We start from the raw sequence: 12,003 nt of genomic DNA on the forward strand, positions 1-12,003 counted from the left end.
GCTATCTCTCCAGCCCAAATTATGTGAATGTTATAACTTAGTTTAAAAGCATCTTAGTTTGAAAAAGAGTCTGAAGCCCCATAGGAGGAACATCAATATGAGCTAACCAGTACCCCTAGGCTCCTTGGAACTAAACCACCAATCAAAGAAAACACATAGTGGGACATGTGGCGCTAGCTGTATATGTATTTGAGAATGGTCTAGTCAGTCATCAATGGGAGGAGAGGCCTAGGTCCTGTGAAGGTTCTATGCCCCAGTATAGGGGAATGCTACAGCCAGGAAGTAGGAGTGGGTGGGTTGGAATCAGGGAAAGGGAGGAGGGGATAGGGGACTTTCAGAGGGGAAACTAGGAAAGGGAATAACATTTGAAATGTAAAGAAAATATCGATAAAAAATGTGGAAAAATAAAATAAAATATATTATGTTCAGTGGTAAGTATGTTCAATGATATTGTGGGGTTTAAATAATGTTCACCTGAAGTTCATGTCCATTTGGCACCTCAGAATATGAATTGATCTGAATATAAGGTCTTTGCAGATAAAGTTCAAATCCTGGGATTATACCAGAACTAGTCTATTCTAAATTCAATGACTGGTATCTGTGTAAGAAGAAATCACAGCCACACAGAGTGAAGAAAGCAGAGGAAAGTGGAGGCAGAGATTGGAATGATGCATTTACAAACCAACAAGTGGCAAGAAATGCCAGTAGTCACCAGTGGCAAGAAATACTCAGAGGAATGAGGGAACCATTTTTCTTCAGTGCCTCTACAAAGGAAACAGCTCCACTGACACCTAGCTTTACGGTTTCTAGCCTTCTCAATAAAGACATGATTGCTTGTAGCTTGTTATGGTGGTCCAAGGAAACAAGACAGATGTTCACAGTATTTTTAAACTTCTTTACAAAGCTTTTAACATAATTTTACTTGTGTGCATATTAGTTTGTGTGTGTACCAAAAGAGATTAACCAAACTTTAATGTCTCATACAATGTGATACTCTGAGATTCTCTTTTAATAAGCAGTGGTGGGGGCCAGAGAAATAGTTCAGTAGATAACAGTGTGTACTGCTCTTGGAGAGGACAGAGATTTCATTTCTAGATCCTACACTGAGTGGCTCACAGCCACCTGTAATTCTAGCTGCAGAAGTATATGACTCCTCTGACTTCCATAGATACCAACACCCATAAACACGTACCCATATACAGACCCATATACATACACACAATTTAAAGATACATGTTTACAGGGTGGAGAGCTGGCTCAGCTCTTAACAGTGTTAGCTATTCTTCCAGAGGTCCTGAGTTCAATTCCCAGCAACCACATGGTGGCTCATAGCCACCTGTAATGGGGTCTGATGCCCTGTTCTGGTGTGTCTGAAGACAGCTGCAGTGTACTCATGTACATTAAATAAATAAATCTTAAAAACTTTACATATTAAAGATAACAATACTTTTTTAAGTTATGGAACCCAGAGTACTAATCTTTGGGCATACTTAGAGTCTTGAAGAGGACTCAGGAAAAATATTTTTCTTTTTGTAACTACTTTAATTTTAAAACTTTTTGTAATAGCAAGGTGGTTCAGAGGGCAAGTGAAAAGCACCTCTTGCTAAGCCTGACAACCCGAGTTTGATCTTAGACCCACATGGTGGAAGGAGAGAACTGAGTCCTGCAAATTTTTCACATTCAGGCCCCCTCTGTTCCTCTACACAAAGAAATAAATGTAACAAATTTAAAAAACTATTTTATATGTCTTAAGGTAATTTAGGAAATCATGCCAATGTAAAAGCTTTAATGAAAAATAAATCAAAAGTATAAATGGTATCCTTGATGAAAATTTAGTAGTATGAAATAATTCCATTTTATTAATTAAACTTAAATGCATCTTTTAAAAAAGATTTATTTTCATTTTGGATTTTATGTACATATTCAAGTACGTAAAATCCAAAATGTAATCCAAAATGAGTGCAGGGGCCTGAGGAACCAGAGGAGAAGCAGTCTAATGAAAGTACCTGTCCTCTGGAGTGGATTTACAGCTAGTTATGAACCACCCACTGTGGGTGCTGGGAGCCAAACCTGGGTCCCCTGGAAGAGCAGTGAGTGCTCTTAACCACGGATCCATCTAAAGTATGATGGTGTTAGTTGGAGTATGAAATTGTTACAGCGGATACATTTGGGAGAAAAGAATGACTCCTTTAATTGTAATTGAATGCATCTAAAATGTCTATAGGTTCATTTTATTTTAGTTTTTAGTTTTTATTGGTATTATTTTATGTGTATGGATGTTTTGCCTGTATGCATATCTGTGCATGACTCTGTACCTTGTGCTCCTAGAGGCCAGAAGAGGGCTTTGGATTCCCTTTGAGCTGGCATTACAGACCAGTTTTGAGTCACTATGTGGGTTCTAGAATTGAACTCAATGTCCTCTGGAAGAGTAGCAAGTGCTTTTAACCACTGAACCATTTCTCCAGCCCCAATATTTATTAGATTTTAAGTATCTGGAGTACTTTATAAATTTGGTGCTAGTTTAATTTTCATGTAGGCTGTCTTAATTTTGTGTTCCTTTATAGCAGCAATTTTCAATCTGTGGGTTATGACTCCTATGGGGGTTGCATATCATTTATATTATGATTCCTAACAGCAAAATTACAGTTATGAAGTAGCAATGATATAACTTTATCATTGAGTCTCTACTATAGTAAGGGTCACAGCATTAAGAAGGTTGAGAACCTCACACTGCTTTTTTTCAAAATAGTCATTTTCAGATTTTTCACTTCAGTTGTGCTTCTTTGTTGCTTAGCATGGTTTGAAAACTTTTTCTTCTTGACCTGTGGACAAATCTGATAACTTCATCCAACAAATATTCTTCCAGTGAGTTGAAGACCATCTTCTCTTGTCCTTCTGACTCATGTGATCTGTTTAAAGTCCTTTTCATTGTTTAGTGTTCACCTTGGACCTTCTAAGGCAGAGTTAGGTACCCACAGTACTATTCTACTGAGTCTCTCCCCTCCCCTGTAACCTCCGTCTTACCAGGCTAGGTTTCCTTAGCCATGACTTCTATGGAGCTTTGGCTCCTCTATTACCTCTTTATTTGGTTTTCCTCATAAGCCTAAAATCTGCTTCCAGTGCAATTTAATATGTATATTCCATTTGTATAGTTTATGACTTTAAAATATTTAAAAATGTGAAAAATACTTTTTATAAGCCAGGGTGGAGTTATTTTTGTTTGCTTTACTTTTTCATTTTTAACTATGCATATTTGTTTGTGTTTCTGTTATGGGTATGTGTATGAGTTCAGGTACACTTAGAGACCAGAAGGCATTGGTTTTGTTTTGTTTTGTCTTGTCTTGTTTTTCTTTGTGAAGGGTCTCTCTACATAGTCCTGACTGTCCTGGATAGATCAGGCTGACTCACAGAGATTCACCTGCTTCTACCTTGCAAGTGTTGGTATTAAAGGTGTGTACCATCATGCACAATCCAGATGGTATTAGATATATTAAGACTGAATATATGCATGTAATGGTATTATCTGATACTATTTCTTTAATATGTAATTGCTTAAATATTTTTCGGTTAACTAACTTAGTCAAACTAAGATGTTAGCTAATAAGTTGCATTCATAGAACAGTATGTTGCCTAGTATAAATTGGAGAGATTAAGTTTTGGTTTGGTTTGGTTTGGTTTGGTTTTTTGTTTTTTTTCGAGACAGGGTTTCTCTCTGTAGCCTTGGCTGTCCTGGAACTCACTCTGTAGACCAGGCTGGCCTCAAACTCAGAAATCCACCTGCCTCTGCCTCCCAAGTGCTGGGATTAAAGGCGTGTGCCACCACGCCCGGTGAGATATTAAGTTTTAAGATCCTCCTGTCTCCTTCCAGCACTGAAGTCCTAGGAATTTTTAGCATTATTTGGACATTCTATGAAAATATTTGGTAAAATTAAATTTGGGGAACACTGCAGGGTTACTTTATAGCTTTCACATAGCTCATTTGCTGGCTGTAGGAGAGCTTTTTGAAGTAGTATAAAGCACAATGGGTATATTTTGCAGCTTTACTAAGTTTTAATGCTTCTGTATTTTGAGCCTTAGCTCTGTGAGATGATTTATATAAGTGTAAGTTCATCTAAACTCCAAATTACAGAATCTACTCACCTCAGGGTCCTATGTATTTTGCTAGATACCTTCTGAACACACTGGCTCCATCTACTGTCATGCTGAGACAAAACATCTTGCTTGTATATCTTCATTCAGAGTTCTTTTCTAAACTTATCCTTTGCATATTTCCCCTCCCTCCCTCCTCTCCTCTCTCCCTCCTCTCCTCTCTCCCTCCCCTTCTCTCTCTCTCCCTCTCTTTCTTTCTTTCTTTCTTTCTTTCTTTCTTTCTTTCTTTCTTTCTTTCTTTCTTTCTTTCTTTCTTTCTTTCTTTCTCTTTCTTCCTCTCTCTCTCTCTCTCTCTCTCTCTCTCTCTCTCTCTCTCTCTCTCTCTCTCTCTCTCTCTCTCTCTGTTATTAGTTGTTTTGTGGACATTATGACTACAATACATGACAGTGTGAAGATTTATTTTGAGTTAGGCTCACTGTAGTAGGGTAGGCATGGAAGCCTGGGCGTGTGGTGGATCTAGAAGCAGAGTGCATGACAGAAAGCAGGGACCTGTTTCTACCAGTCAGGACATCTCCTATACATCCCAGATCCTCCCAAAGTGGCATTACCAGCAGGGGAATAAGGGGTCAAATAATGAGCCTGTGGGGGAGCCATTTCAGCTTCAAGTCGTAACACCATACTTTAATATGTGAGTCTCTCTTGAAAAGAAAGACTTTATTAAGCAATTTTGGAATTACTAGAATATTGCCAAACTGGTCTATAAATTGTATTATATAAAGAGACTGTTTAAACTTTTAAGATTTTTTAGTTATTTTTACTTTTGTGTGTGTGCATGTGTGTAGTGAGCGTTCACCCCCCCATGCATGTGAGTATAGAAGCCAGAGATTAACATTAGGTGTCTTCCTCCGCCACTCTCCACCTTACTGTTCTTGTTTTGAAACAGGATCTCTCACTGGACCTGGAGCTCACCATTTCTGCTAGATTGGCTAGCCAGTGACCCCCCTGGAATCTTCCAGTCTCTACCCGCACTCCGAATTGCTAAGGTTATAGGTACATGCTATCACACCCAGCTTTCCTGTGTTTTATGGAGATCTGAACTCAGGTCCCCATGCTTATAGAGAAAACACTTTACTTATTAAGCTGTCTCTCCAGCCTTTTTATAAAAGATTGTTTAATTCATTTAAATCTATATCCAAGGACAATGTTTTTATTTAATATTTATCAGCTGTTGTGTGGTATGTGAATGAATGTTTTCATTTTAATATAATTTTCTAGGCATTAACCCTAACCCTAATTAAATTCTTAGCAGAAGTAATCTAGCATTTATTTTTCTATTTTTCATCTTTTTAATACTTTAAAACTATATAGCTATATTAAAATATATGAAGAAAAGGAAGAAAAATATTATTTCATTCAAACTCCTATTTTTATTGTGATTGTTAGGTAACCCTCGCCAGCCATAGTTGTGATCAGACACAATTGATGCAATCAGTTTAACTGTGCTAGATATCAATTTATTGCCTGCCTATTCTTTGTTCCAGATTCAGTATTTATTCTATACTATCTTTAATTGTTCCTTTGACAACTAGTAAAAGTTAAACTTTATCAGTAGAGGGCACTAGGGATATAACACAGGAGGAAGGGCCTTTCTTTCTTGGTGTTGCTGTGGTGGCCAGGCAACTTCTTGGTCCAAGTGACATTAGTAGTATATAGCTCCTACAAGTGCAGGAGACTTCTCTAGTACCCAGGTCCTGAAGTTTAGTCCAAAGCACATCGTAGTCAATACCTTTTCCCCATCTACCCCTGTTGGCTTTTACTGGCACCTTAGAAGGGAGATTTCTGATGGGTATAGTGTGTGTGTATTTTTGAAACAGGGTTTCACATATTCCAGGCTGGTTACACAATTGTAGTAATATTTTTTAATATATAAATCCTGGTGGGGCGTTTCTGCTACCTGCCCCAAAAGTTTATGTTCCCAAATGAAACACTCTCACACACACACACACACACACACACACACACACACACATACAGCCTTTATATTTTGGTATTCCTTAATCAGCTCAATGGCTGGGCCACTTCATAACCTTCATGAAGTTAATCTCGCTGATAATCCTGAGTTCTCGCTTACTAAATTCTATATTCTATCAGGCTGCTCTGGACCCAGAAGGCTACCCAACTCGGCCTCACTCTCCTGGCTCCTTCACATGCCAGCTCTGCTTCCCTGTTGTCCTCTCTTCTCAGGCATGCCATCTCTCTTCTCCTACTCCCAGCATGGCAGATTCTCCTCTTTTCTCCTCTCTGGGTCCCAAGCCCAGGAATCCTAAAAATCCCATCTCTGTCTGCCCTCCCCTATTTTCTGCTGGCATCTTTATTTACCAATCAGAACCAACTGGGAGAAGGGTCTCTCAATGTCTTATGTGCATACACTCAAGTAAGCAGTTTTGGGTACTAAAATTAACCTTAGAATACAAGCAACATTAAGCCAAACCCACTACACTGTGGCAGGATTTTCCCTGTCCAACTAATTTAAATTTTAGTGTAGCAGGAGGCCTGTGATTTCCACAGGGAAAGGGGAGGCAGAGCTAAGAGTTGCAGAAACAGGAAGTGATAAAGGAGACAGGAGGAGAAAAACAAGATAGAGAACGAACAGGATGATTTAGATTACTCATGGTTTTAAATAGCCACAGGTAGATATAATATCATATAGGGATAGAATAGTTGGAGTAACTTGTCTAATCTAGGTGGGCAGCTTGTACCATTATCAATTGGACCTAAATAATTAATTATAAGCTTCTAGAGGTTTGATTTTACCAGGTTACTGGGAATTTTAATAGCTAACTGCAAGGTGGGTGGTCATTACATGAGGCTAGCATGATAGCAATCTGCCAGTGGGAACTTAGTGACCTGGGTGAGAAATGCTGGAGGTCTGAGTCGGAGAGTCTCCACGAGATAAGAACAGGTCAGCCATGCCAGCCAGTCATAGCCGGCCAGCCCGCCAGGGCAGAGAGTAGCTGGGTGTAGCATGGGAACATGCCGTTCTTTTTAAATATTCCCGCAACACTACATTTCCTCCTTTTTGTCAAATTAAAAAGGCTCTTTTCTCTCAGACATACACTGAACATAATTATAACAATTATGTAAATTGTAAGGTATGATATACACTTATAACATCCAGTTCATTATATTTGGCAGTTTAGATAAAGTATTCTATCGTATATCCTAACCTTAAGAGTTTACAATTCTGTACCTCAATTAGGTTTAATTTTAATTTGCCTTACCAACTGAAAACCATTCTTTCAAATCTAGATCATCTTATTCAGTGCTAAACAACTTAATTTCAATTATAAGACCATAACTAGTCTTCAATACCATCAGAGAGCTGAGAAAGAATTAAATATTACCCGAATATGTAGGAAACACAAAGACATAGCTTCCAAAACTTACACAATTTGTAGAGACAGCTGACTGCTGACAGCTTCCAATTTCTTATAACAGTAGAACATCTGTCTTCAGCCTTCTGGCCCAGAAGAACCATCTGATAGACCTTAAGTGAAGCAGGAATTATGAAGGACTAGCTTACCCTGTCTTGGTTGAGCTAAGCAGTGGAGTATCCTGAATCTGTGTGTCCCTTTTTACACAGTAATTGTCTAATTGTCTGCAGAATGGAATTAGGCTATTTCTTACCCAGTGGCTAGCTTGCCACAATTGAAGCAACTCCAGTTGGAGGTAATGATGCTCATATTTTCTTTGAAGTGGGAAGGGGGTACTGTCAGGAGCATACACGTCTTTTAGTCAAAAGATCTATTAATAATGAAATGATTTTAAGTGTCATATTCTGTGGATCTCTGATGCTTTTGAAGACTAAGTGTATGTATAGTATATCTGAACTGTTAAATCTTGACTACTCTTAGTTATTTACCGTTTTAATAATTTTAAAACACTTTATTGTAATTTAATCAGAATCTAATATTACAATGAGTTTACTATCTGACCTTTAACTTGCATTCCTTAATCATCCTAAACAGTTTGTAATAGCAGCTATTAGAAGGACTGGCTCTAAGCCTTGTGTTCCTAAATGAGTTGCACAAGCACAATTCATATCTAAGAGTAACAAAATTAATTTTGAATTTTGTATCACTGTAAAGATTTATACCAATGAAAACCTTAAATCTGTATCAATATATAAATTCTGTATCAATGTAAGAAAATATAACTTCAATTCTGTATCAAAATATAACAGATGAATTGTTAAGGGGTGGGAAGGGGTAGGAAAATTGGAATGTAAGATTATGGCTATAAAATGTTTTGTTTAAGAGTAAATTGAAGCAAAAGCAAAGATTTGTCCCTTGTGTCCTCAAGGACAAAGTGTAGATTTGTATTTTATGTACAAAGTCTATATTTGAGCTAATAACAGAATTTGCAGTTAAAAACTATTTCTTCCCAGGATCCAGAAAACATTTATCTGGTGTTGTCAAGTACTCTAGTTTTTATTAAGAATGTAAAATACAAAGAAATGAAATTGTTGGTTTTGTTCTTTTTCGTAAATGTTCTGTTTCCCATACCATAGATAGCTTCTATGATATTTGCTTTGTTTTTTGGTATGTTAAAATTTCCTGAGGTGTGCTTTTTTTCTTTCTTTCTTTCTTTCTTTCTTTCTTTCTTTCTTTCTTTCTTTCTTTCTTTCTTTCTTTCTTTCTTTTTTTTTTCTCACAGTCCTAAAATCTTGTAGCGCCATGCTTCTTCTTTAGAAATTTTAAAAGACATTGTAGAATAGAGTTTTGGAATACAGTCACTCTATGGTACACTTGGTGCATCCATTGAATCCAGAGATTCTGTCTTCATTGGAAGAAATCTACCTTCCCAGTTTCATTTTCATGAGTGGTCCTCATCTTTACCCTTCTATGATGGAAATACTGAGGTGAATTCCTCTGCTGTTTTAAGATTCTGTGGTATTCTCAACTATGCACATAGCTGAAATAACACCCCTCCAAGTCACTGTTTTTGTCTGTCCTCTCAAAGTCTCATCTAGTGGTTTTATTCAATCAAATAAGAGCTCTTTTGTAGTTTCCCATTCTTTACTAGTCTGCTTTGTGAATAGCCATAACATTTGGAAAATACTTTCTAAAAATTTTACTTTTTATGCATGTGAGTATTTTGCCAGCATTTATATATGTTCACCACATCATTCTGCAGCCTCACCATATTTCTTAGTGCTTTTTTCTTCTTCAGAACAATATGCCAACATTTGTTGTTGCAGGACACATGAAGTAACAAGACACTGAATGTTGGTTACTTTGGTCCTTGGCTTTTTAGTGTCTTTGTTTAAGGGCTTTCTAAAAACACATGGATGGGCATCATCTTGCAGTTGTGTATGTGTGTTCTTAATGGACAACCTATATGTTAAATTCAGAAAAACCACTTGGTTGCATATTGTTGAATTGGCGATTTGAAATATTTGTTGAACTGGCCATTTTCTCGTTTTCTTTTGCTTTTTTAAAGATTTATTTATTATATGTAAGTACACGCCAGAAGAAGGCATCAGATCTCATTACAGATGATTGTGAGCTACCATGTGGTTGCTGGGATTTGAACTCAGGACCTTCGGAAGAGCAGTCAATGCTCTTACCCACTGAGCCATCTCACCAGCCAGAACTGGCTATTTTCATTTAAGTTTTTTCTATGTGACTGGAGAAATGTTTCAGTGGTTAAGAAGACTTGCTGCTCTTGCACAGGACATAGCTTCAGTTCACAGAACCCACATGTTGGCTCACAATCATCTGTAACTCCAGGTCCTGAGGAGCTGATGCCCTCTTCCAAACTCTCCGGGCAATATATGAATCTTACAACCAAAGTTTTAGTTCTATAAAGATATTTGTATGGATTGTATAAGGTGTACAGATCAGCTAAGGATAAAATTTTGCTCTTTGAGCAGGTGAAAGTTTGATCAATAGTTTGATCAATAACCAGTTTGATCAATAACCATGGCATGAATGAATAAATCTTCATTCATGCCATGTGAAGGATGGCATGATGAATTTTAAGGATATCATAATCAACAAGATTTATTGACTAATTTTAGCTGAAGTTTTGGCTAGAGACATTTTTATATCTAAGCCAGTTTCAGAGCTGTTACCCATGTGGAGGGATCAGCAAATCATGTTACCTGTCCTGTTTGGTCTTCTTGAAATTTTCTTTCCTGTCTGTAGCCAAGATCTTCAAGGGCTCTTCCCCTGTCATATCTGATCTATATTACATATCTGATCTATATTACTTTGGTAGAGCTCCAAAGCCTTTTCTTCTTCCCGTTAACACAAACACAGAGCCTCCCTCCCAAAGCAGCATGTCCTTGGTCCGGCAACCTGAAATCGATTGATTCAGTTTAGCAGCCTCCTTTTTCTTAGGGCCTGAATGTTTTATTTTGTTTACATGTGTGCACATGCATATGCATTCCAGAACACATGTGGAAATCTGAAAACAGTGTGAAGGAATTGATTATTCCACCATATATTTGGACCCCAGGGATTAAAATCAGGTCATCAGACTTGGTGACACACCTTTGCCGCTGAGCTTTTCTGCTGTTCCTTAGAGCTTTGTATTTTTAAAGATGAAAACAAGTCCTATAAGATCCATTACATTACAGAAAAATTAAATTTTAAAAATCTACTGTCTTGTATCTTGTAAACTAAGAACATTACCAAAAAATGAAATATTACAAAAATACATAAAATGTAACATTCAGTTGATTGCTTTTCAATTGCACAGTCAAAATTATGAGTTATTTATATTATCATTAATTATAGTATACTATATTATATTATACTATATTATATTAAAATGTCAGTATTTATATTGTCATTGTGCAACATTGGTATAAACTTCCATCTTCAGCTAGCTTACTGTTTTATCTCTGAGTTTTTTTCTGGGATTCTTACTTTTAGAATTTAGATTTTCCTCTTAAGTTGATACACTCTAAAACATTCTTAGTTTCATTTTTTAGGAAGTATCTTTGTTTTATTTGACTATTATGAGAAATTTTTTTGAAGTAAGGCCTTTTTGTAGTAATTTGATATCTTATCACAGTCTTTCCAAGGAATTTCTTATTTAACTATTGCTAAAGACCAAATGAATGTGTCCTTAAGTAATACTGGTTAATCTAAATATCTTCCTGTTTTTTCTCCTGTAGGGAATACAGTGAGTAACCTGATTATGATCATACCTCCAATTTTTGGTGCAATTCAAGGCGTTAGAGATAGACTGGAGAAACGGTACATTGCTGCTTACTTAGCACTCACAGGTATGTAGACTGTTTCGTCTGAACACGCATGTGCAGTCCGCACTGGATGCTTAGTCTCATTTACTTCTAAAAGCAATTACTTGGTATACAACTTGAACACACTTTGAAACCTCACAGACCTTGACAGTGACTTGAACTGTACTTTTGAATAACTTTTTAAAAAAAGTTCAGACTATAACTGTACAGAATAGAGATAATAAAATAAAATAAACATGTTTTTCTACCCAACTTTGCCAGATCAGGATTTTTTTCTTATTTGCTTCAGATCTTAATTTTTTTCTTTTTAAAGGAAACGTGCTACTGCAGATAAAATAGAAGTTTTCTTTGTATTTCTGCCTTTTTTCCTTCTCAGTCTAGCGTCTCACCCTAGAGCTAAACCCTATTTTAAATTACATCTTATAATTTTCTTACACACTCTATGTTTACACTGCATACATCTGTAACCTCTCAAGTAGTGTATAGGGACTGAGTATGATGGCATATGCTTACAATCCTTGTACTTTAGAGCCTGAGGCAGAAAGGTCAAGAGTTTGGAACCATCATGGTATACATAGGCAAAACTCAGTTTCAAAGAAAAATTATATAATATTCTTGTCAGAAAAACAAGGTATGAAAAT

The 12,003-nt window shown here is 36.8% G+C and overlaps 1 protein-coding gene across 3 annotated transcripts in view; it reads left to right on the forward strand.

The window, feature by feature from the left end:
• Positions 1 to 12,003, forward strand: part of Acer3 (alkaline ceramidase 3) — an 80,294-nt gene that overhangs the window by 21,610 nt on the left and 46,681 nt on the right. The window contains exons 1-3 of one of the 3 annotated variants that reach the window (XM_029479541.2): positions 3,385 to 3,450; positions 5,033 to 5,139; positions 11,276 to 11,386. In XM_029479541.2, the coding sequence (XP_029335401.1) occupies positions 11,299 to 11,386 (88 nt within the window). In that variant the 5' untranslated portion in view covers positions 3,385 to 3,450; positions 5,033 to 5,139; positions 11,276 to 11,298. Of the gene's footprint in view, positions 1 to 3,384; positions 3,451 to 5,032; positions 5,140 to 8,868; positions 9,011 to 11,275; positions 11,387 to 12,003 lie in introns of those variants that run through there. The other 2 variants (XM_029479540.2, XM_021167164.3) reach the window with 2 other exon arrangements.

The sequence above is a fragment of the Mus caroli genome, unplaced genomic scaffold (assembly GCF_978045245.1).
Source record: "Mus caroli unplaced genomic scaffold, Mus_caroli_1 scaffold_8, whole genome shotgun sequence".
NCBI lineage: Eukaryota > Metazoa > Chordata > Mammalia > Rodentia > Muridae > Mus > Mus caroli.